Raw genomic sequence first — 24,901 nt, 5'->3', positions numbered from 1 at the left:
CACGGGGTTTACCCATCTCTAACTGAAAAATGTACTAACGCGTTACGGACCCCCAGCAACTGTCTCATCCACAATGCGGTCAGTTAATTGCTTGAATTTGTTATTTAAACGTTGTCTAAGTATCAACCGATCTTCGCTCCATTATGCCAAACAACAGCCACGAAATCTCAAGGGGAAGAGCAAAAGTTCACAGGAATGGCTGACACGACAATTGGCCGATCCCTATGTGGAGAAAGCTCACATGATGAACTATCGTTGTCGCAGTGCCTTTAAACTGTTGGAAATGGACGACAAGTACCATCTTATGCAACCAGGACATACAGTAATAGACTGTGGTGCGGCACCAGGAAGTTGGACTCAGGTGGCCGTGGAGCGAACTAATGCCAATGGCAAACAAGAGAAGAAACCTTTGGGATCGGTTATCAGCATTGATCTCTTACACTTTCATGCTGTGCCTGGAGCTGTAATCTATGGCGGCATGGATTTTACCTCTGCGGTGGCTCAACAGCGCTTAAAAGAATCCCTGGCCGGGCGTCAAGTTAACTGTGTCCTCTCCGATATGGCTCCAAATGCCACTGGTGTACGCATGCTAGACCAAGAGAGTATTACAAATCTGTGCTATGAGGTCCTGCGATTCGCCTTAGCCATGTCAGCCCCTGATGCCAATCTGGTCGTCAAGGTGTGGGATAATGGCGATGTGCCCAAATTGGAAAGAGATATGCTCCGGCACTATGAGAAAGTCAAACGGGTAAAACCCAGGGCCAGTCGCGGGGATTCGGCAGAGCATTTCCTGGTGGCTCGTGGTTTTCGGGTGTCCTAAACAAACAAAAATATGTTAGTTTCAATTGTAAAATATTTATTATTCTTTAAGAGATTGTTAACATATAGACATATAGACTTCAACATAATTTGTATAAAACCAAAATAATTAATGTTTGTAGTGGGTAAGATGATCGATCATTGCATACAGCCATTTGGGCTGGTCATGGGGAGCCATGTGGCCAGCGTTTCTTATCATGATCTCAACCAAATGTCCAGCGTGCTTAACGTAGCCAGCAACTTCACCATCGACGCGCCAAACCTCACGTGGGGCAATCTTATAAAAATCCGAAGCAGCAAATTTCAAATGATTCAGGTAGTTGCGGGTCAAAGGATAGGCCACAATGATGTCCAACTGGCCACTGTAGATGCAAACCGTATAAGTGTTCAAGAGTTCGGCTACCCATTGTGCCACCGAGTCCATAACATCCTTTTTCAAATGTAGCTCCACTTTGTTCTCAGTGTCGAGATCATGGAAGGTTTTGTTGCCCACATGAATAGATCGTCGTGTAGCACCCGATTGCAGGAACTGGCCCAGATTCGCTCCAGAATCGTCGTGTGTCTTCAAATAGTTGTAGTACCAATTGAAACCCGTAAGATTGCTGAATATGGAGCCATTTGTCAGATCCCCATTGATTAAAGAATCGAAAACATTGAAGGCACATTCCATATCTCGTTTCTCAATGCATTCAGCTCCCTTTGCCTCGGCCGCATGAAACTGTTCTAGGCCGTTATCATCAATTAGGCCCAGCTGATAGAGATAGTCTCCGTATTTCATTTGATGCAACGGGTCCGACAGACCATTTCCAATGGCCACACCCTTTAGTGGAATGTAAACCCTGGTATCAATGGCATTCTGTACTTTGTGAATGTGATAGGCCAGAGCGGGAACATATTTGCCGGCATAGGATTCACCAGTTACCCAGAAACCCGAAGAATTGCTCCATTGGAACAGTTCATACAGTTGCATAACAGCCTCATGCAAGTTGCGACCCACATCACGTTCATTTGTGGCATAGCCCTCATCGTGATCGGTAAAACTAAATCCAGTGCCCACAGGATTATCAATAAATATCAGATTATGTGTCTTGCTCCAAGTATAATTCCTTTTTTGCAGTTTGTTATGCTCGTCCAATTCAAGGGGACCATTCTCTGTGAAAAGCCCAAAGAGCGAGGATGCCCCGGGGCCTCCTTGCAGCCAAAGAACAACGGGTGCGTAATCGGGATCCTGCTCGGCGGGGAAATACCAGAAGAACATATTTGAATTATATCTGCTATCTACAGTCAAATACCCAGCATAGCTCTCAACTCCATGGTACTGTGATCCCTGAACACGAGCCAATTGCTGAATTTTTTCCTTGTCCACCGAAGGATTATTTATCAGGGGCGTAAGAAACAAAGGGTCGCCCGGATCCACTCCATCATTATAATGCTTGTATCTGGGATATGGATTGATAAAACTACGTCTGTAGGGGCGTTCCTGGCCCTCTGTTCCGATTGCCAACACCACAGTGAAGGCGGCAATTAGTATTCCACAATGAATTGCACTTTTCATTGTCTGCTGTGCTGTGTTCTTTCCCTAGTAAAGTTAAGCGAGAACTAATTAATATTATTATCAACTCTTTTGTTTATTATTGCGTTTAAGTGTTGACGACCCGTCTCGGAGCTACTTACTAAAATTTACTGATAAACAATTGTAATTTCAATCTATTTATATATTAGCAACTGCAGCAGTTTATTTTTTTCCAATCACAGCCGGCAAAATATTTACTGTGATTTACTCGCCAGAGGTCGCTAAAGGATTAGAGATGGTATAACAGCAAATATTGCGATAGTGAACCATATCACATTTTTGCGTTGTCATCTCTATTGCAATGGCCACCTCTACTAAATCATTTCGCCGCGGCAGTAGATTTTGTAAATAATAATAAATAAACAAAACACGCAATTGATGTGTTTTTGTATTCTGAGCGAATTCTTTAGAACTGATAGCTTTAAATAAAATCGAAGATCATGAATCAAATGATATATGAAGATGAGCTTATAGAGATAGAGAAACTCGAGGACGAAGATTTTTATTTGGAGGATGAAGGTAGTATCCAAAATATGTAACGTGGAAAGATTATACTTATGTACATATGAATATTTATCAACTTGATCTTGCAGTTATTGAGATCGCTCCATTTGAATCAAATGTTAATAACAATAACAACAATTATATTAGTAAGCGATTAACATGTGCCGTCTTGGGCTGTGGATATCAGACAGATAGGCGCTGGGACCTTCGACGTCATTGGAACTCAATGAAACACCAAAACGATGAAGTGCCCTATGAATCGGACTCGGACATAAAAAGATCTGTCTTTACCTGCTACTGTTGTGACTATAAAACAGCAAAAAGGTTTTGCTATGAACGTCATAAAAAGAGTACCAAACATTTTCGCCGCAAGGAAAAACTAATGAAAGGGATCCAAGATGATGATTCAGCAGAGGATCAACAAGAGGATCAGAGCCATCTTTATAAATGCTATACTTGTGATTATGCGACAGCGAAGAAATTTTGCTATGATAGGCATGTAGAATCGCGCAAGCATCGTATGAAAATTCAAGAAGAGGCGGAAGACAACGTCGATGATGAACTGATAGTAAATTCTGATATAAAATACGAGCTTCCTTTGGAATCTAATGATGAGGAATTCATCGTATGCGAAAAAGAAGTTTTCGAGCCCGACGACTTAATTATAGTGGACGAAGATGTTGTGAAGAATTTTGAAGAAATTATCTATATGCCCAGCAATTCAATAGTCTCCTCCAAGGAGCAGGAGGACACCGTTGAGGAGACCCGTTACTATATGGTGTTAGACAACGACTAAATCGCCTAGCTTTCATAAAACGTCAACCAACACTTCTAAGTTTCTTGGCGCTTGCGCACAAAACGTCAACTGTGTTCAACTGTTGTTTTCCCCATACATATGTTTTTTTTCCTTCTCCTGCACCGAAAATTTTGTTAAATTAATGCACACATAAATATAAATAAATAAACAAAACACTGAATCCAATTTTTTTTGATTTTCACGAAAAATATACCGCGCACAAAGCTTTTTTAGTTTCCTAGTGTATAAGAGTCTGAGAGCGAACGTGCAAGCAATTGTGTTTATTGATTTGCCTTCGTACGAAAGATAGCAGCAGCAAAACCCAGGTAAAAACCGAGCAGCGGAACCCAGCTATAAAAGTCGCAGGCAACTGCACATCCACAGCCAGATATACTTTGCTAGCTGTCGCGGCGCGACGCATCGCCTTTCCCGCATACCTGTTACTAGTAGTGTCCACCTTTCTTAAGTGAGTTCAACAAAAATAAAGTTGTGTGATGAAATGTGATCTATAAACATACATACATACATTGTACATCGGAGTATGAAAAGTCGTAGAAACAAATGTTAAGAAATTTGTTTGTTTTTTGAAAAGTCATAGTGACTTTTTTTCCCCGATAATCTTAATTGTTTGGTTTCTAAATTGGACCCACTGTGACGTTCTATGCTTCTCAAGTTGTCATAACATTGTTAAAACTTATCGGTTACCAGATTCCTTTATGGCATGTTTGTGTTTAATAACGGACAAGATAAGCAAATCGAGTTAAACGGAACAAAAACATTTGCCTATGAATGTCATAAATTAACACTTAATCCATTTATAGCAAGGACACATCTGGACCAAATGATAAGAAATTGAAGTGACCAAGCTAACAAAGGAAGAAATCTCGTCAAAATGCAGTCAATGAAAGCAGATGATTTACAGGAAAATCCCCGGGAAACCTCAAATCCCCTGTCATCGGCAATGTTTTGGTAAGTTATAATTAAAATAAAAACTAAATGGTTACCAATAATCTATTTTCTTGTAGCTTTGCCATGCCAACATTCTTCAAGGGCCGCAAGAAAACTTTAGATGAAAACGATTTATATAGAGCCCTTAAGGAACATCGATCGGGTGAGCTCATCAAATTTGTTTACATAAAATTTGTTAAAAGAAGTCATGAAAGACCATCATCATCAATCAAACGATACAAACGTGTTTTGCATAGGCAATCAATCTGATTGTTTATGGCCATAATGAAATTAATTAAATTATATTAAAATGAAAGCGCTTGATTCTGATAAGCACGTTCCTAAGAGATGGAGGCAGTCTGATAGAGAGAGAGAGAGACTGATAGGTGCTAGGTGGAATTGGACGGATAATTCCTCTCTTATCAACACGTAGAAAAGATTTCAGCTTACGTGACGTCATGTGTGTGTGCTAGGTTAGGCTGACTAATGAAAAAAACTGGGACATCGGGTAAAAACCTATTAGACTCGCGCTTCAATTCTTAAAGACCTCTTTATTATTTTGAATGCACTTTGGACCATCGTTGTCCATAGACAGCCAATAATCCCAGCCCTCTTAAGACATTTCCTTGTTTAGTTGTCTGTTAAAAAAACGGCATTCCGACATTACAGAACCGTGAAGAATATATAGATTTCGGATTTGAAGTGCATGTGTGGGTATAGAGACACTTCAAGGTATTACGATTAGATAGAAGCATGTGCCGACATTATTTTATTTAGAATTTCCATAGTTACTTCTTATGTACAAGGAGCGTCTATCTCACCCTCTATATAAAAGTGTCATTCGAAGGTATCAAAGATCATAAATGCCTAAAATTGTCTCATCATCAAGTATGTGAATGTCTTCAAAATGATAAGATATCCGTCTTTTATTCTACATTGCTAAGCAAATTCATTCATGAAATAATAAAAATATTATGCGTTTATCTTATATCTAAGACGAGATATGTAACCTTCTCTCCTCATTATGCCATAGAAACTAGACCTTTGATTTTTTTTCGGTACATACATATAGAATTGTCTTAAAGATAACTTTGTCATTTGTCCAACCGCCGAAATTAATTGATTTTTTTTTTAATTTTTTATACATATTTACGATATAGAATTAGTTATCAGTTTGGGGGACGACTTATTTACTTATAGTAAATGAGACCCTAGAGATATTTTCAATTGTTATTAAGTGGCATCGTGCCAATTTGTCTTATGCAATTTAGACATGGACTTTATCTATATCTCAGTTAATATATACATATATATTTATATATAGTAAGGAAATGCCTGATTCTAGGTCTCCTTTGGTTACCAATTGATTAAGGCAAATAGCAAACTGATAAAGTACTACGCACAGCTGGTCAGGGATTTGGACTTCCGATAGTCATGCGATCATATTTTATAGTTAAACCAAAGACTTGCATAAGTATTAACAATAAAGATATAGATCGAAATGACTAATAAGTAATTAACAGATTACAAAAATTAAAATCTTGTCATTAAGATGATTAGTCAGCTGATAAGATGAAGAGCACTGGATAGTTAGTCCATTCTTTGTAACTACTTTGTAACTAGTAAAATATTAAATAATAATTTGTAACTTTGAATTGCATTTCAGATTATCTTGGCGCTAAGCTGAGTGCGGCCTGGGATAAGGAGGTTGAGAAGAAGAGCAAAAAGAAGAAGACTCCAAGCCTATTGAAAGCCTCTATGGATGTGTTTGGTTGGCGTTTAGCTGGTTTAGGACTTGTTTTGTTTATATTGGAAATTGGTTTCCGGTAAGCAGCGGCAGCAGCCACGCCCACACACACACACACAGAGGGAAGTTATTTATGATGCACTTTGTTATTTTACTTACAGAGTCACCCAACCAATTTTTTTGGGACGTCTGGTTGCCTACTACGCCGACTCGAGCAATCAGGATGGTGAAAATCAGACCAAGGCCTATCTCTATGCCATGGGCGTGATCTTATGCAGTGCTTTCAATGTCTTGGGCATGCATCCCTACATGCTGGGCATGTTTCATGTGGGCATGAAGGCCCGCATTGCCATGACGAGTGAGTAGAGTAGGAGGGAGACACAGAGAGAGTTTATGAAAAATGTTTTTATTATACTACTACTACTACTACCATTTAGGTCTGATTTATCGCAAAGCACTGCGCCTGAGCCGAACTGCATTGGGTGATACGACAATCGGCCAGGTGGTTAATCTTATATCAAACGATGTGGGACGTCTGGATGTATCTGTGCTGCACATGAATTATTTATGGCTGGGACCTGTCGAGATTGCAATTATCACATATCTCATGTACAGAGAGGTGAGTTGAAATTGTTTACCCTCAAACGTCTAAAGTTGTACCAACAACAAGGTTAATTATGGCCAATTTGTATAAACACAAATCAATAAATTCTCTCTGGCTCTCTCTGACTTGTTCTTTGTCCAGATTGGTTACTCTGCTTTCTTTGGCGTTGCTGTGATGTTGCTGTTTATACCACTTCAGGCCTATTTGGGCAAAAAGACATCTGTTTTACGTCTACGCACTGCATTACGTACGGATGAACGTGTGCGCATGATGAACGAAATTATATCTGGCATACAGGTTATTAAGATGTATGCCTGGGAAATACCCTTCAGTAAGATGGTCAACTATGTGCGTCTAAAGGAGATGAATGCCATACGAAATGTGAACTATATTCGAGGCACACTACAAAGTTTCATTATGTTTGTGACCCGTATATCGGTGTTTGTCAGTTTGGTTGGATTTGTTTTGCTTGGAAAATTACTGACGGCGGAGAAGGCGTTTGTGATAACCGCCTATTACAATATCCTAAGGAACACCATGACTGTCTACTTCCCCATGGGAATATCACAGTTTGCCGAACTTCTGGTTTCCATCAAACGTATACAAACCTTTATGCTGCACGAAGAGACTAAGGTTAGAGACAAATCCGACGATGCTGATGAACAGAAGCTGGTTAAGGTACCAGCTCTAGTGCAAGAGCAAGCCGCCCAAATCTCTGGAGTTATCAAACCAAACAGTCGTCGGGCCAGTGAGGCCGAACATGGCATATTCATCAATAAACTGAAGGCCAAATGGGATCAAAAGAGTTCGGAAAATAATCTTGATAATGTAACACTGAAATTTAAACCTCGACAATTGGTCGCCGTCATTGGTCCTGTGGGTTCGGGTAAATCCAGCTTGATACAAGCAGTTCTGGGTGAGCTACCAGCAGATTCTGGTTCGGTCAAAGTTAATGGCACCTTATCGTACGCCTCACAGGAGCCTTGGCTCTTTACTGGAACTGTGCGTCAAAATATCTTATTCGGTTTGCCCATGGATAAGCATCGTTATCGCACGGTTATCAAGAAATGTGCATTGGAAAGAGATTTTGAGCTGCTGCCTTATGGAGATAAGACCATTGTTGGTGAGAGAGGAGCATCCCTTTCGGGAGGACAAAAGGCTCGTATCAGTTTGGCACGTTCGGTGTATCGAAAGGCAGATATCTATTTGCTTGACGATCCTCTCAGTGCTGTGGACACCCATGTGGGACGGTGAGTTACCTGATAATGTTCCCAACTGCACATTTTTAATACCACATTTTTATTTCAATAGACATCTCTTTGATCAATGCATGCGAGGATTCTTACGCGAGCAGATTGTTTTGTTGGTCACGCATCAGTTGCAATTCTTGGAACAAGCCGACTTGATTGTAATCATGGACAAAGGCAAGGTTAGTGCACAGGGTACATACGAATCTATGTGCAAGAGCGGCTTAGACTTTGCTCAAATGTTGACGGATCCAAGCAAAAAGGACGAAGGTGCTGGCGATGCCCCTGAGAAATCGAATTTGTCACGCCAAAACAGCAAACTGCGTGAACGCCAAGGTAGCATATCGTCAATGGAATCGGCAGCCGAATCTGTTGTCGTCGACTCACCCATGCAAACCCAAGAAGGACGTGTTGAGGGCAAAATTGGCATGCAATTGTATAAAAAGTATTTTGGAGCCAATGGGTATGGTTTGTTTATTGTATTTGCCTTCTTCCTGATTGGTGCCCAGATCATGGCCTCCGGTGGTGACATGTTCTTATCGTACTGGTAAGTAATAACACAAGAATGATAATTGAATCGATTTAATCGTCTCGGAATTGATTGCAGGGTCAACAAAAATGAGAATGCCGAGACGAATACGTTTATGACTCGCTTGCGTCACTTTTTCCCTGAAACTCGCATCAATGCTGATACAGATCCAAAGGATATATACTACTTTACTGGCATTAATGTCTCCGTTATTATATTCTCATTGGTTCGGAGCATGCTCTTCTTCTATTTGGCCATGCGAAGCTCAACAACATTGCATAATACCATGTTCAAGGGGGTTACCCGTGCGGCTATGCATTTCTTTAATACGAATCCATCGGGTCGCATTTTGAATAGATTCTCCAAAGATCTGGGTCAAGTGGATGAAATATTGCCATCGGTGATGATGGATGTATTCCAAATTTTCCTTGCCATTCTCGGAATTGTTGTGGTCCTGTGCATTATAAATCCTTGGTATATATTATTCACGGCCATCCTGGTGGTTGTCTTCTATGTGCTGCGTGGTTTCTACTTGAATACATCAAGAGATGTCAAACGTCTGGAGGCAGTTAGTAAGTATTGGGAAGAATTAAGATGAGAAAACGTTTCTAAATATATTTATCTTCTCTAGCCCGTTCCCCGATCTATTCCCATTTGAGTGCTTCGCTTAATGGTCTGGCCACAATTCGTGCGTTTGGAGCACAAAAGGAACTGATTGCCGAATTTGATAACTATCAGGATTTGCACAGTTCTGGATATTATATGTTCTTGGCCACTTCTCGTGCCTTTGGCTACTGGTTGGATTGCTGTTGTGTTATCTACATTGCCATGATCACATTGAGCTTCTTCCTGTTCTCACCAGAAAATGGTGGCGATGTTGGTTTGGCTATTACCCAGGCCATGGGCATGACTGGCATGGTGCAATGGGGCATGAGACAATCGGCCGAATTGGAGAATACTATGACATCAGTGGAACGTGTTGTCGAATATGAAGATCTCGAGCCCGAAGGTGAATTTGAGTCGAAGCCAAACAAAAAACCAACAAAGGATTGGCCCGAAGAGGGACGCATTGTGTTTGATGATTTGTCGTTGAAATATTTCCCCGATAAGGCTGCCGATTATGTCCTGCGTCATCTGAACATTGCCATCCAGGGATGTGAGAAAATTGGTATTGTTGGACGAACGGGAGCGGGCAAATCATCATTGATTAATGCCCTATTCCGTTTATCCTACAATGAGGGTTCGATTGTTATCGATGCCAGAAATACCAGTGAATTGGGTCTGCACGATTTGCGCAGCAAAATTTCCATCATACCCCAAGAGCCTGTTCTCTTCTCGGGCACAATGCGCTATAATCTCGATCCATTTGACGAGTATAGCGATGCCAAATTGTGGGAATCCCTGGAAGAGGTCAAGCTCAAGGAGGTGGTGGCTGAGCTGCCCAGTGGTCTGCAGAGTAAAATATCCGAAGGTGGCACCAACTTCAGTGTGGGTCAACGACAATTGGTGTGTCTGGCTCGTGCCATTTTACGTGAGAATCGCATTTTAGTGATGGATGAGGCCACGGCCAACGTGGATCCTCAAACTGATGCATTGATTCAAACGACAATTAGAAATAAATTTAAAGATTGCACGGTCCTAACGATAGCCCATCGCTTGCACACGGTCATGGATTCGGATAAGGTCTTGGTTATGGACGCTGGACAGGCCGTGGAGTTTGGTTCACCATTCGAATTGCTTACCGTGAGTGAGAAGAAGGTATTCCATAGCATGGTAAAGCAGACTGGCGATGCAACATTCGATGCTTTGCTGAAGGTGGCACAAAAGGTAAGTCAACAGAGAATTTCCTCACGTTGGAGTACTATTATCCAGTTAGGATCAATTCCTATTTATCACTCATTGCCTTAATGTTTTTACTAACCAATTCTGTTCGACTTTGATCAGGCCCATGATGATAACCTCCGCTTGAAGAAGGATTCTTGACATTTCGCCGTTCCCAAGGCTTTTAAAGACTATATACTTAAAATACTGGAACCAATTACGAATCATCCGGCGGCCAATGCTCGCATACAAAAGACCTTCCTCTTTGCGGAGGCCTCCAAGCAAAAACTTTTAGGAGGTGGATAGCATAGGCGAAAATCACAAATATAAAGATACAAAAGAAAAACCAATAAGAGAACAACAAATGAATTTTTTTAAAACCCATGTACAAAATCAAATTTATATATATATATATCTATAGATAATTGTTAGATCGAGTAACTAGCGAACGAGGACAATAACTGGTTTTTGATACCTAAAAAAAAGAAACAGAAAGAAATAACTTGTGCAATAACTTAATTTATAGCTATAAAATATTGTGCATTGACCTTTAAAAGGTCGCATTTTGCATTTGTATTATGTGTTCCAGCAAAAATTACAAAAAAAAAAAAAAAACAAACAGACAATAACTAAACAAAAAACTTACAAAAAAAAAAAAATGATAAAAACAAAAACTATAAACTGTTACGTCTAGTATTAACGTATGTGTGTGTTTTTATAGTAATTTATTAAATGTACAGGTATACAAAATAAAAACAAATATTGTAACATTTTATGACAAAAATTTTTAAGTTTTGTTTCAACATTTTTTGGTTTTATTATGATTTTCAATTCTTCTTTTTACAACATTAGACTCTAAGAAATTGTATGCATTTAATGGCATAGAATAAGACGAAAGAAATAAGCGGCAACAAGAAAGAAAGAAAATTTAATAGAAATTGTATCTTCCATTTAGAGGCGCGCCTCATATATATCACTACATACTTTTACAATATAAAATGAGAGAACAATAAGTATTAATTAATAATGTTAATATATATATATATATATTTATATTATATTAGAAATAATGTGCATAATTTTTATTAGCAGACTTTTGGCTTTTAGCATTCGTTGCTTAGTTTTTTATGTTATTGATGTTTGCTTTCCCTTTTTAAATCGTATTTCTTTATACACACACATTTTATCCATATATATATATATATATATATATATACATATATATATATATACATATAGTTACATATATTTAAAAATCTATATATGAACATGTGTAAATTTACAAAACCAAGGATAACCAAGCAGCCATTAGACAGAATCCACCAATTGTGGCATAATGCTGAAGTCTCTTATCTCCGGTTAAAGCGCGATAGTACATACACCCACTGAAAAGTAATGTGCCGGTGGTCATCAGGGCGCCAGTCTTAAAAAAAAAAAAAAACAAGTTTAAAATCATATGATTATTAGTGCAAACGTTTTTTGGTGTGCGCATATTTTTTGATGTTCTGCTTTTAAGTTGTCTGTGCAAACAAGAAACAAACAAAAAAAAAAAAAAAAAAAAAAAAAATGGGAACCTTTACAATTTACTTATCAAATAAGGCTGAAATAAATGAGAAATCTAAAATCATAAGCAACCCCCATTTGGGGCTAGCTACTTTTGGGTCAATTAATTTTCCAAATTAAATTTATATCCTTAGCCCAATCAAAATATCAAAATGCAATATCAATAACTAACTCCTTATCATATCAGCTCTTTAAAATCCTCCACAAACCTGTTTCATATCAACAAACAAAAATGAAAAAAACAACAACAAATTTGTATACAGATGGCAAAACAAAACAAACTAAACAAGAATGATAATTACTTTTTAAGCTGCACTTTAGTGGTTGTTGAACATTTAGCTTTAGCTTTGAGAACAAAAAAAAAACCAAAAACGTAAAAAATATTTCATATACAAAAAACGATTATATATATTTAGAGAGGGATGTCAAATTGAAAACGCTTATAAGAAAAGAAAATCACAAAGAAAACTTAAGCGCATTAGAAAGTATTAATGTATGTATATATTTACGATTATACACAAAGGAGTGTCAATTATTATAAATGAAATCAAAAATTTAAAACAAAACCAAGAAAAAATATCCAAGAGTAACGCGAGTTGTTATAAATTCCGTTCAGAGAGCAAAACTTTACAAAAAAACATCCAAATAAAAAGACATACAGAAAAGCTTTACCAAACACACACTTTATAAATGAAGAGAAATCTATAAATTAAAATTTTCAACTTGTTTTTCATTTTTGTGGGGTTTTGAAAACATATTCAGGTAAAGGGGATATGGAAAACCAATATATGGAACTGTTTTTGTACGATTTTGGCGCGAAATTTTAAAATCGTATTGAAATTGTCTTTGTAAGATTGACTACAAAGAGAACAACAATATTTCAAACGAAGTTTAAGTAAATTTTAAGAGTCTTGCTTATAATGAATTCTATACATATTGTTTTAGGGAATTCCCCCGTTCAAAAGTTTTTTCTAGCATACTTACGAAAACTGGATAATGAGCCAAGGGCATTGCCATTAATGCAAAAGAGTGGAGAAAATGTATACGATTGGCCACATCGGCAAAGGCTTGTGAATCCAACTGTTCCTTGGGATCATTGATATCCTTGAGAAAATATTTACAATATGCTCCCATAAATATAGCCGAAGCTCCACCAATTCCTGCTAGACGAATAAAGTTGTAATGGGAGCCGGCAATTGTATATAAAGACGGGCCATTTGGAGTTCCGAAATGATTGACCTGCTGTGGCAATCCAGCTAATTCTGTATCCTTTATAGGCAGTTGCTTGGGGCGCAGACCCTAATATTATGAAAAATTATAAAAGTTATTGAAACCCATTTTGTTTAATCGAACGGTAAAACCAGAAAAAAAAATTCTGCTGGACCTAAAGTCAAATGCTTCTTACAATTGTACGCATTAATGCCGATGTTGAGGATATGACCAAGCGACTGACTGGGTTACCCAGGGTTATATAGTCCAACGTATCAATTATTGACATTTTGTTATATGTTTAACTATAAGGCCGAATTTTAACACAAAATGCTTTGATAGCTATGACCTTAGGGTTGCCAAACTGCTGAAATAGTGCTGGTAAACAAATCTGGATAAACCGCGAATTGTTATCGATTACTTGGTTTTCGACTTTTATAATAGCGACAGAAAACTCGTATTTTTATAGCAACAGCAAAAAAATAATTTTGGCTAGAAATAATATACCTACACACTTACCCACAACCCAGTCGACCACTCGCTTCAACGACCCCGCAATAATGTTGCCTCTCTCACCCTACACTTCTTATATGTGGTGAGAGTGGCTCAACAAGTGCAAGTGCTCTCTCGCCACCTATCTCTTTCACTCAAACGCTTTCTTTTAATGTCTCTCTCTCTCTCCCTAATTTTTAACATACTCTCAATTCCACTCACACTCGTTTATCCCTTTCTAGCACTCTTTTTTTAAATTGATTTCATGTTAATTATTAAAATTGAATACATATTTTGAACTTCACCGTATTCCAATAGCTTTTTTATAAATTGTAAAATGTTTAGCTTTTTTTCCCGCTGATCCACAGATGTTTAAATTCAAAACAGTTTATGCCAGCGTTGCCACTTAGTTACAACAACTTGTCCATTGACCGTGTATTTAGTGCTTTTGTAATTGTTTTTATTAAATTGTTTAATTTTAGAATACATTTTTTATATAATTCTTTACTAGCAATTAAGATTTAAATTCGAAAAGATGCAGTCTATTATGAGAAGGAGTCTGAATATTGGTAGGAAGATGCTCAATCTGTCCTTGAACTGGACTTTGATCTTGCAATTTTCTTATCATTATAATAGCCCCTCCTCTCCTTTTTAGCCCGTTGTACAAATACTTTGCGGCAAATAGCTTCTCTATCCGCCTTGCCCGATACTCATCAGATGCTCCAGAAAACATGTAGGGATTTCGCCAATGCTGAGCTGAGTGTTAAGGCGGCCAAATTCGATCGTGATCATTTGTATCCAGAGAAGGAGATTAAACAGATGGGCGAGTTGGGTGTGATGGCTGTGGCCATACCTGAGGAATTGGGTAAAGTGGCAAATACATTGCCTTCACCTTTGTTTCTAATGGTCTTTTACTACAGGTGGCACTGGCTTGGATTATTTGGCTTATGCCATAGCCATGGAGGAAATTTCTCGTGGATGTGCCTCCGCTGGTGTAATAATGTCTGTCAACAATTCTTTATACTTGGGACCATTATTGAGCTTTGGCAATCCTGCCCAGAAAGAGAAATACATTACACCATTTACGGCAGGCGAGCGTGTAGGTTGTTTTGCCCTATCTGAGCCCGGCAATGGTTCTGATGCTGGAGCCGCTTCAACCATAGCAACAGACAAAGGGGATCGTTGGGTTCTTAATGGCACAAAAGCATGGATAACCAATGGATATGAAGCTGAGGCAGCCATTGTCTTTGCCACAACTAACAAACAGTTGAAGCATAAAGGGATTTCCGCATTTATAGTGCCAAAGGGTATCAAAGGCTTCTCGCTAGGTAAAAAAGAAGACAAATTGGGTATCCGAGGATCCTCTACCTGTCAGCTGATTTTCGAAGATTGCGAAATTCCAAAAGAGAACATTTTAGGAGAACCCGGATTCGGATTTAAGATAGCCATGCAAACGCTTGATGCCGGTCGCATTGGCATAGCTGGTCAGGCGTTAGGCATTGCCCAAGCTTCTTTAGAGCTCGCTGTCGATTATGCCCAGAAGCGCCAGGCCTTTGGTAAACCCATCTCCAAATTGCAATCCATACAACAAAAAATTGCTGATATGAGTTTGGCCCTCGAATCTGCTCGGCTTTTAACATGGCGGGCAGCCTGGCTTAAAGATAACAAGCAATCATACACCAAGGAAGCAGCCATGGCAAAATTGGCTGCGTCGGAAGCAGCCACCTTGTGTTCCCACCAATGTATTCAAGTGTTGGGCGGAATGGGTTACGTCACAGATATGGCAGCTGAAAGGCATTATCGAGATGCTAGGATTACAGAAATCTATGAAGGCACCTCGGAGATTCAGCGTTTAGTGATTGCTGGATCAATACTCAAAGAATATGCTAGTTAGGCTTATATTAAGTGCAAAGTGTATGCATTAAAGTGGAAATTTTTATAAAATCGTTTAGTAAAACAAAAAAAAATGCACATATCTTTATATTGAGTAATTGGAATACTAAAATATCTTATACTAAGTCTGCCCGGTTTTAATTCTAAGGAAGATGGACTGTGTGGGTTAGGCACTTAATAGTCGGTATATACATTTCCATCTAAATATAATATTAAACATACTAAGATTCGTTTTTGGGAATTAAATTCAAAGAATCGTTAAAGGATCCATTTAGTAGTTCTCACTTATTAAATGCATTGGGTATTAACTCCATGGGGGAGTCGTAGTTGTCGCCCTTGATATGGTGCTTTGTCTGCAGATGCCTCTTCATATGATGTTTCTCCCGAAAATCTTTGATGCAACCAGGATGGGGACACTTGTAAGGTCTTTCGTTTGTATGACGACGACGATGCTTTAGCAAATTATGATTGTCCGAAAAGGATTTATCACAATCTGGACACTTAAACGGTTTCTCGCCTGTATGGATGCGTATATGCAGTTTTAAAGCATCGCTGGCGCGGAAGGAAGATGAACAAATATTGCACTTATAAGGACGTTCCCCCGTATGGATGCGTATATGCTTGGTCAGATATGCATTACTAACAAAGGAGGATGGACAATGGGGACACTTGTGACGATGTAGGTCGTTAGTAGAGAGCTCATCTTCCAGAACACCGTTCGTATGGATTCTGTAAAGAATGGAGGCTTAGATACCAAGACACGACTTTCAACTTATGCTTCTCTTACTTGTTGTGCTCACAGAGGTTTCTTTTGTGCCGAAATGATTTGGAACAGAACTCGCATTTAAAGGGGAATCCCGTCTTTGCCCCGTAGTTATCGTCCTCCTGTTCATCTGCACTGTTTACGTTTTCCAATTTTATGTCAAGATCGTTATCAGCTAGTTCGTAAGGCTCCCGCTGGCATTGATTCATGGTGTCGTCTTCTTCGGTGTCCAGAGCAGCATTGTAAACGGTGGGCTCCACTTTGACAGAAGCCAGCTCCTGCTTAACCTTCATAGTCGGTCTTCCACTTGCTTCGTTTCCAAATATGTAGATGTATTTTTGTATTCCGAACAACTAGAGGTGGGAGGCCAGAGATAGGGAGAGGTATCGATGTTGTAAACTATCGATAACAGGCGAACCGTCGATAAGAATCGTTGATGCCATCGTTGGTATTTCCCAGCTCTAGGCAGCAGAATTCCACGGAATTTCCTAATTTATTATTATTATTTTTGTATACGGCAATTAATATACAATTGCTGTCGATTCTCCATGGTAATGAAGGTGTTTACAAATATCAGTTACAATCCAAGAAAGACGAATCAACGATCAGTGCGATAGGGAAGTAACAGCTTCATTTCTTCGCGTCGCCGTCGTCCGCCCACACACACGCAGACAGATAAAGATACGCGCACAGACACATTGACACAAGCAAATCTCCGTCCTAAGAGAATCAGAGACCAAATAGTTCACCATGGATGTTGTTTGTGTAATTGATACTGTGATTGGTGATCATCTAGATGATCGTACTTGTGCCTTAGAGGAGGTTAAACAGGCAGTTCAATCTGCTGGAGCTAATTTTCAACGTGTGCAGGTAAAAATTAAATACCGAGTGTAAATCAAATTGTTTATGTTACATTCAAATATAAATCTTATTTGCTGGCAGTTCGAACGTCTGGATTTTGGCGAAACAAATGCTCTGGCAACATTCTATGATGCCGATGTGGCCATTATTGATTTAAGCATCCTAACCCAACAGCGACCCCTTTCCTATCATTATGGTGTACGGGAGAGTTTTGGCATGAAGGAGAACATATTGATTTACAACGATGTGGAGTCCAAACAGACGCTCAGCCTAAAGGTGTGTGAGTGTGTGTAACAGAAATATGACCGCAAATGACTCCAACCCAGCCCAGCCCAGCTTCGATTTCCACACTTGATCTCAATATGTGTGGTGGCAAAACACCTTTGGGGAGACATAATCGACACGACATAACTAACACGGTGCTGCTACTTACTGGGGCGATAAGATAAATGCTAAGCAATTTTATTTCCCGCCCTCTCCCCGTGTCCGTCCCCCACTTTCTGTTTGTAACGGTTGCTAAAGTCGTGTTTGTTTTTGTTTTATTGTATTTCCGTTGAAATGTTTTTTTTCGTTTTTTTTTTTTGTTTTTGTTTAACGGCACGATCGAACGCAAAAGCAACAATAACTAGAACTCGCCCACGCAATGATCAAGCAACAACAATGCCGCACGTTACGACACCCACACATGCTTATAAGTGGATACAGTAGAAACCCCGAAAAAGGAAATTATCTACCTAATAACGAGAGTTCAATAACTTCTAGAAAAATCATTTTTATATCCATTGATAAGCATTTTACTAATGCTGATTTATGTAAGAGTAGATCTATTTATATACAGTGGATTCTCTGTTCTGTGACCCACGGTGCCTTCCATAAAAACGTTGCGATTAACATAACATTTTTATGTTTCCTTTTATAGCTCTCGTGTGCCAATTATTTATTTTTAAGCTACAAACGCAATGAGGAGACCAACACCTGCAATCTAACAAATCAACCCAATACCAAGGAGCAGCCCACTTCGGAAGGAGCCCGAGTAGTGCCCACTTTACAGACTCGTCTCAAACGCAAACTGCAAGATGTTGAAATCCAATCAAAGTGAGTTTAATTTATCTCCTGCCAAGATCCAAAATGAATTGATTTTTTTTTGTTTTTTTCAAACAGAGCACACATGCGGGAGAAGTTCCTAAGCGATATGCGAGCAGCCCGTGATACTTATGCCACCAATGGAGCCAAATTGCAGAGCATTTTGCATGATATGCGCAAACGTCTGGACGATCCACATGTCCTGTCGGGTGAGGTAGTGCACAGTTTTATGTGCTCACTACGGGATGTGCAAGACTACGATGCCATGGTGCGATTGGTTAACGATTTAAAGAATATACCAAATACGCGGAAATATGTGGAAACGGGCAATATGAGTTTCCTTTATGCCTTTGCATTGAATCGTCGTAATCGCAAGGGCGATAGAAAAAAGGCATTGGAATCTTCTTTGAAAGCTTTAGAAAAGAAGGAGAATCATTTTCCTGATATGCTTTGCCTATGTGGTCGCATCTACAAGGATATCTTTGTGGAATCCGATTACACTGATGCCAAGAGTCTAGCCAATGCCATCAAATGGTATCGTCAAAGTTTCGAAGTGCAACCAAATGAATATGCTGGTATTAATCTGGCCACTCTCCTGGTCATCGAGGGCAAAGAGTTTACCAATACTGAGGAACTGCAGCATATTGGAATGACTTTAAATAATCTTATTGGCAAGAAGGGCAGTCTGCCAACGCTAAGTGAATACTGGGATGTGGCCACATTTTTCGAAATTTCCGTCCTGGCCAAGGATTATACCAAGGCCATACAGGCTGCTGAATGTATGTTTAAACTTAAACCACCCAATTGGTATCTGAAGTCCACAATTGGCAACATTTCGTTGATTCATCGATTTCGTAAGAAATCTGAGGAACGTCTACCCACCATTGAAGAGCAAGTATTTCAATTTTGGATGGACTTCTTTCTGGAGGCCACCAATACGGAGGAGATAAAAAATAGCATACGATTTCCCATATTGGTAACACATTAAACTTTCAATTGCACTTCAAGCTCTTACCAAACTATTTCATCCGCACAGATTCTAGAGCCACAAAAGATTTATATGCCCAGTTATGTCACCATTAATATGGATGCCGAAGAAAAGTCTATACAAATCGTCAACATTTGCTTAGCGCATACGAAAAATGCTTGTAAGAAACTACATGATTTCTTATTCGTTGCCTCGAAAATCAAATCGGTCAGCCTATATAAGCGAGATGATCGCTGCGCCTATCTTTATGTACATCACAATTCGGATGATTTTCAAATATATTTCCCGTCAACGGAATGCAGGCAAAAGTTTTATAATCTTATTTTGGAAATGACTGCCGATCAGGAGGTCTTTGTTAATCTCAACAATGATGAAGCTCAAATAGAGGTATGATATTCATTTAAAAACAAAGAAATACATCTAAATATAACTTCCGATTCCTTTAACAGTATGAATACGACTATGATGAACAGAATCGTAAAATGGTCCTGGGCAAGGGCACCTATGGCACTGTCTATGCAGCCCGGGATAAGCAAACGCAAGTGAGAATTGCCATTAAGGAGGTACCGGAGAAGAATTCACAGGATGTCCAGCCATTGCATGAGGAAATCAAATTACACTCACAGCTGCGACATCGTAACATTGTACGATATTTGGGTTCACGGTCCGAGGATGGTTTTTTCAAGATCTTTATGGAACAAGTGCCTGGTGGTTCACTCTCTGATCTATTAGAAACGAAATGGGGCCCATTGAAGGATAATGAGTCAACTATGGCTTTCTATTCGAAGCAAATACTCGAAGGATTGAAATATTTGCACGAACAGGATATTGTGCATCGTGATATTAAGGGCGACAATGTGCTAGTCAATACGTACAGTGGTGTTGTGAAAATTTCCGATTTTGGTACCTCGAAGCGTCTGGCACGCATTAATCCCATGACGGAAACATTTACGGGCACCCTGCAATATATGGCGCCAGAGGTTATTGATCAGGGTGTACGGGGATATGGCCCAGCTGCTGATATATGGTCATTTGGCTGCACTAATGTAGAAATGGCCACAGGCAAGCCGCCATTTATAGAGCTTGGTTGTGCCCAGGCGGCCATGTTCAAAGTGGGTTATTACAAGAAGCATCCAAATATACCCGAAGAGTTATCACAGAATGCCAAGAATTTCATTTTGCGATGTTTTGCCATTAGTGTAATGGACAGACCCTCCGCGCTGCAGCTGCTCGATGATCCTTTTCTGACTGAGTGAGTTCATAGACTAACCTTTGGGTTATCATTAAACAGTTCCTCATTTGTATTTACTTCTTGTTTTCAGCAAACCACGAAAGTTGCGTCCTGGATTGCCGATCAATACTGACTTTGGTCGCAGCATTTCAGTGCCCGCGGATCGTTTGGTACACAAGACAACGCCGCCTTTGAGCTATAACACAACCTGCAACACACCTACCACACCAGAGTTGGAGTAAGTCTTTAACTAAAAGTGCCTAGATGACTTAATTTTCACAACTATCTCATTCATTTAGAGTTACACATACTTCCTCTGTGGACATTGATGAGCTGCCCAGTAATCAGTTTCTTTTGGAGCGTCGCAACTCGTCTGGTTTTCTGCTATCACCGGAAATTGAACCTCAAACGCCATCATTGCGCACCAGCATCAGTGAGACAAGTGAAACCGATGGATTTTATCGTCTAAAAAAGGATTCACAGCGTCGTACCACCTTATCCAAGGTTCTGGCACTGGACGAGCCAAAGATCTGTGACATTTGGTTAAAAAAAATCAATGCCGACCAAAATTCAATTGCTATACGAAAAAGTGATCTGGAGGTGCTCATACGTGGACTACGTGACTACATTATGAACGAGAATGAGAAACATTTGGAGGCCACCATCAATGAGCTAAAACAGAAGCTGAATAACGATGCAGTGGCTCTGGATCATCTTCATTTGGCGTTGTACTCATTTCAGGATGCTGTGGTTAGTGTTCTGCGGTTTCATTGCATCAAACCTCATTGGATGTTTGCCCTGGATAATTTGGTCAAGCGGGCAGTGCAAGCTGCAGTTACCATTTTTTCACCGGAACTGGGAGCCAATTTGGCAGACAAGGATTTATCCGGCAATGACGATGAGAGTGTGAACACCTGCCTGGCCAGTGAGGGTCAAGAGAAACAACAACAGCAGCAACAACAGAGTCTTGATAAGTTATTGCCCACCAGCAGTTCTGGTGGACACTTAGCTCAAACGGATGGCAATATACCCGAAGCCATGGGCTCATCTCTTGAGTGTGCCCGTATTTTGAGGGATATACGAGACAATCAAAAGCAACTGCAACGTCAGTTAATGGAACAAGAGCGGCAAAACTTGCGTGCTCTGCACAATATTAGCCAAGAATTGGCCCATATTTATATGGGCGGCCGAAAGAGATTAAGGTAAGACAAATAGAGTTTATTGATTTTTTGATTTTGAGTAACTTTCGGATTCTCTCTCCTCAGGCGAACCTTCAATGGTTTTAACAAAAAGTGCCATAGAATGAGTAACAGTGGTGCTACACCTAGTGCAATCCGTCCGTCCAATGCTAGCCATTCAGCTAGACGACAACTAAATAAGCGCAACTTTGGTCTGCATGAGGCAGACGAGCAGTTGGAGCAATGGCTGTCCCAAAATGATATCGATGATTTCTCAAAAACGCTCATTTTGAATGAAGGATTCACATTTGAAGATTTCATCTATAATATGGAGAAGTTGGATCTCATGAGGCTGGGATTACGGTGAGTTGGTTCTCAACGAGATCTTCTTGGAAAATTTCTTATAAATTTCACCCATCTTCCAGTGTGGGCATTGAGGTTCGCTTATGGAAGTTAATCATACAGGAACGTGTCTGCATTTCGTCCGACTGTGTGGGTAGTCCGCCCAGTACTTATCATAGGCCAATTGCCACTGCCACCACCACATGCACCGCCAGCACCACTAGCAGTCTTGCTTTAATCAACAACAATAATAATACTGATAATACGTTAGCATCACCCACAACGACTACGCCCGGCACCCCGGGCATAAAGACGAGAATTAAAAAGAGTGAAAGTGAATACGATTCATGCAGCGATTGACCAATTGGCGGAACTAACTAACTGAAGCTCAGAATGCAGATGAAATTCATATATAAAATACTGTTGTTGTTATGGCTTTAACCGTTTTGCGGTTTAGTTGTTAAATGTGTTGTATTTCTTATTATTATTATTATTTTTTTTTTGTGCTACTAACAAATTATTTGTCATAGCATTAAAAGCAAATAATTTATTCGTTTAATGTTAATTTATGAAAAAAAAAAAAAAAAAAGAGAACAAAATCGAAAAAATGAAATTAAGTGCCTTCAAGAAAATTAAAAAGTGAAAATATATCAAATCAAAATGAAAAATTTGGTTTTAAATTTAAATGTGTGAAGAGAAAAAGAGAAATGAAATTTGTAACTCTTCTAGTTCGTTTGCCTTTATTATTGTTTTTTTTTTTTGCTAAGTTTTTTTTTAGTCTTTAATGACATTGCAGAATGTTTGATATTTCATTTAACAAGGTTCTTTTGTTATGTAAGAAATTTAAATAACTTTTTATTGTTGTTGTTGTTATTGATGTTATTCGAAAGCGTTTCGTTCTGTTGCTGCAGTTGTTCTTGCTGTTGTTGCTGTTGTTTTTGTTGCTGTTGTAAGTTAGGTGTTGTAGTTGTTGTTGTTGCGCCAAAGAATTTATGCCTTGGACTCGGCCTCACTGGCTGTGGCCTGAGATTGGGCATCGCTAGATTTGCCATCATCGACCTTGCCAAAGACACAGCATGGGCATTTCTCCTTAAGGGCGAGACGATATTTGGGATGGCTAGAAAGAAACAAATAAACTAGTATTCCCCTCTGGGCATATGAGAATCCATTTTACCTAATGCCATATACAATGGGATTATAGCAAGCTGCCGATTTGGCGAAGCAAGCTCCCCAAATGGTGTTCAATGGTGTAAGGCCCTCAAATTTGAAAAGACCCATGCAATTGATGACCAAATATGGTGTCCATGCCATGAACCACAAGGTGATGGTTACCAGAGCCACTTTGGCCAGTTTACCCTCAGCGCTCTTCTCGGCATCCTCAGAGGAACGCAGAGATTTCACATTCATTTTCTTGGCCTGTTCACGCATAGCTTGCTCATGGGCCGACACAGCCTAAACCAAAGGAAAAGTGATGAATATTCAGTTCTAGACACCGTTTTGTCTCTCACTTACAGCAATGATGAACCAGTAAGAGTAGCAGATGAGGAACAATGGAATATAGTAGACGAAGATGGAATAAAAGATCAGGTATGAGCGTGGATTCCAATCGCGTTCCAAGTAATCAATACCGCAAGATGTCAGATTACCCTCGGGCACATACCTGATTATTGCAAGAATTGAGGATTTCTCATTAGGGATCCATTGAAGTACGTTTTTTACTCACCTGCTCCAGCCGAAGGCAGGGGCCAAGCACCAAATGCTTGACATGAACCAAATATATGCTATTTTACCCAATGCCAAGGGAATTGTCATCGGTCGTCCGGCCATACCCTTAACGATTACTTGATAACGATCCAGCGATATCATGCACATTGACCAAATTGAACTGCAACCGAAAGCTGAGCCCAATCCGGCATAAATATCACACATCATGGGTCCCAGCACCCATGTCTCGAAATACAAATTGATACCCATCATCGGTGTGTTTGTGATCATAATACCAAAATCAGAAATGGCCAAGTTGATGACCAAAAGGTTTGCAGGAGTGCGCAACGATTTTGTGGTGGCAAATATGTAAATCACCACGCCATTTCCGCACCAAGAAATCATGCCAATGATGATCATGTAGGCTGTCAAAATCTTTGCCCAAATTGGATCCATAGCTGGGAATTGATTCCAATATGGGCTGATCAAATGGGCCATATCGGGTGTGACCTTATCCACTACCGATCCATTTGAAAGCGGGGCAAAATGGGGCCCCAGCTGCGCTGCTGATGATATAAAGCTAACAAAAGGAATACACGAAATCAGTTTGAAACAAAGAATTCGCCAGAGAATTTGAAACATCTACCTTTCCATTTTAATAAATGTTTTTGGTTGTTTTTTTTTTTGTATTTACACTATATCCCGTCTATAAATTCTTAGCACAATCTTTTCTACATACAAGGCTGCAAAAATTCACTTGGCTCTCAAAACAAAACTTTCTTTACATAAAGGAATCTGTTAATTATTATGAATATTTCACTGGAGCGGACTATTCGCGGCGATTGGTCGTTGGAAACCTGCATCGTTCGACAAACGTTGTCCGGTTTTTATAGTTTTTCCTCACTAAATTCAATTAGGCTAAATGCACTTGACGCTGGAGGCCTAAAAATAAGTGCGAAAGGAAAGTGTTAACAGCTTTTTGGGCTTATAACCATACACAAGATAT

At 39.5% G+C, this 24,901-nt stretch overlaps 9 protein-coding genes across 10 annotated transcripts; 5 read left to right on the top strand and 4 right to left on the bottom strand.

The window, feature by feature from the left end:
* Window positions 1–40: 40 nt before the first annotated feature.
* On the top strand, window positions 41–922 carry Mrm2 (Mitochondrial rRNA methyltransferase 2). The gene has a single exon (XM_068301838.1). It carries the CDS (start codon window positions 74–76, stop codon window positions 818–820), a length of 747 nt encoding a protein of 248 aa, XP_068157939.1. The 5' UTR covers window positions 41–73; the 3' UTR covers window positions 821–922.
* Window positions 836–2,613, bottom strand: LOC137585851 (venom serine carboxypeptidase). Of its 2 annotated transcripts, none has more exons than XM_068301836.1 (2): window positions 2,494–2,613; window positions 836–2,398 (listed from the first exon to the last, which is right to left on the bottom strand). In XM_068301836.1, exon 2 carries the CDS (start codon window positions 2,372–2,374, stop codon window positions 929–931), a length of 1,446 nt encoding a protein of 481 aa, XP_068157937.1. In that variant the 5' UTR covers window positions 2,375–2,398; window positions 2,494–2,613; the 3' UTR covers window positions 836–928. The 2 variants fall into 2 exon arrangements, with proteins under 2 accessions (XP_068157937.1, XP_068157938.1); XM_068301837.1 differs by having other exon boundaries at window positions 836–2,418; window positions 2,494–2,565.
* A 93-nt stretch (window positions 2,614–2,706) lies between these two features.
* LOC137585139 (uncharacterized) lies at window positions 2,707–3,873 on the top strand. Its single transcript, XM_068300794.1, has 2 exons — window positions 2,707–2,911; window positions 2,986–3,873. Exons 1-2 carry the CDS (start codon window positions 2,833–2,835, stop codon window positions 3,690–3,692), a joined length of 786 nt encoding a protein of 261 aa, XP_068156895.1. The 5' UTR covers window positions 2,707–2,832; the 3' UTR covers window positions 3,693–3,873.
* A 186-nt stretch (window positions 3,874–4,059) lies between these two features.
* Mrp5 (Multidrug resistance protein 5) lies at window positions 4,060–10,972 on the top strand. The gene is made up of 11 exons (XM_068300792.1): window positions 4,060–4,158; window positions 4,514–4,661; window positions 4,718–4,803; window positions 6,307–6,466; window positions 6,549–6,745; window positions 6,825–7,006; window positions 7,133–8,241; window positions 8,303–8,785; window positions 8,846–9,339; window positions 9,399–10,594; window positions 10,712–10,972. Exons 2-11 carry the CDS (start codon window positions 4,585–4,587, stop codon window positions 10,748–10,750), a joined length of 4,023 nt encoding a protein of 1,340 aa, XP_068156893.1. The 5' UTR covers window positions 4,060–4,158; window positions 4,514–4,584; the 3' UTR covers window positions 10,751–10,972.
* Window positions 10,973–11,814: 842 nt separating this feature from the next.
* LOC137585141 (transmembrane protein 256 homolog) lies at window positions 11,815–13,735 on the bottom strand. Its single transcript, XM_068300797.1, has 3 exons — window positions 13,557–13,735; window positions 13,136–13,450; window positions 11,815–12,011 (listed from the first exon to the last, which is right to left on the bottom strand). Exons 1-3 carry the CDS (start codon window positions 13,647–13,649, stop codon window positions 11,868–11,870), a joined length of 552 nt encoding a protein of 183 aa, XP_068156898.1. The 5' UTR covers window positions 13,650–13,735; the 3' UTR covers window positions 11,815–11,867.
* A 528-nt stretch (window positions 13,736–14,263) lies between these two features.
* Window positions 14,264–16,011, top strand: Arc42 (Activator-recruited cofactor subunit 42). Its single transcript, XM_068300793.1, has 3 exons — window positions 14,264–14,421; window positions 14,508–14,717; window positions 14,773–16,011. The coding sequence occupies exons 1-3, from the start codon at window positions 14,388–14,390 to the stop codon at window positions 15,744–15,746; spliced, it is 1,218 nt and encodes a 405-aa protein (XP_068156894.1). The 5' UTR covers window positions 14,264–14,387; the 3' UTR covers window positions 15,747–16,011.
* LOC137585140 (zinc finger protein 22-like) lies at window positions 15,743–16,874 on the bottom strand. Its single transcript, XM_068300796.1, has 2 exons — window positions 16,533–16,874; window positions 15,743–16,474 (listed from the first exon to the last, which is right to left on the bottom strand). Exons 1-2 carry the CDS (start codon window positions 16,799–16,801, stop codon window positions 16,027–16,029), a joined length of 717 nt encoding a protein of 238 aa, XP_068156897.1. The 5' UTR covers window positions 16,802–16,874; the 3' UTR covers window positions 15,743–16,026.
* A 72-nt stretch (window positions 16,875–16,946) lies between these two features.
* Window positions 16,947–22,681, top strand: Ask1 (apoptotic signal-regulating kinase 1). Its single transcript, XM_068300791.1, has 10 exons — window positions 16,947–17,378; window positions 17,451–17,645; window positions 18,289–18,464; window positions 18,531–19,428; window positions 19,489–19,827; window positions 19,890–20,692; window positions 20,763–20,909; window positions 20,971–21,873; window positions 21,937–22,212; window positions 22,275–22,681. Exons 1-10 carry the CDS (start codon window positions 17,259–17,261, stop codon window positions 22,549–22,551), a joined length of 4,134 nt encoding a protein of 1,377 aa, XP_068156892.1. The 5' UTR covers window positions 16,947–17,258; the 3' UTR covers window positions 22,552–22,681.
* A 223-nt stretch (window positions 22,682–22,904) lies between these two features.
* On the bottom strand, window positions 22,905–24,768 carry ninaE (neither inactivation nor afterpotential E). The gene is made up of 5 exons (XM_068301177.1): window positions 24,542–24,768; window positions 23,915–24,475; window positions 23,704–23,851; window positions 23,366–23,643; window positions 22,905–23,308 (listed from the first exon to the last, which is right to left on the bottom strand). Exons 1-5 carry the CDS (start codon window positions 24,547–24,549, stop codon window positions 23,182–23,184), a joined length of 1,122 nt encoding a protein of 373 aa, XP_068157278.1. The 5' UTR covers window positions 24,550–24,768; the 3' UTR covers window positions 22,905–23,181.
* Window positions 24,769–24,901: the final 133 nt, after the last annotated feature.

Source organism: Drosophila tropicalis, unplaced genomic scaffold (genome assembly GCF_018151085.1).
Source record: "Drosophila tropicalis isolate 14030-0801.00 unplaced genomic scaffold, ASM1815108v1 contig_878, whole genome shotgun sequence".
NCBI lineage: Eukaryota > Metazoa > Arthropoda > Insecta > Diptera > Drosophilidae > Drosophila > Drosophila tropicalis.
The sequence above is the reverse complement of the archived record's forward strand: the minus strand, read 5'-3'. Positions and strand labels throughout refer to the sequence as shown.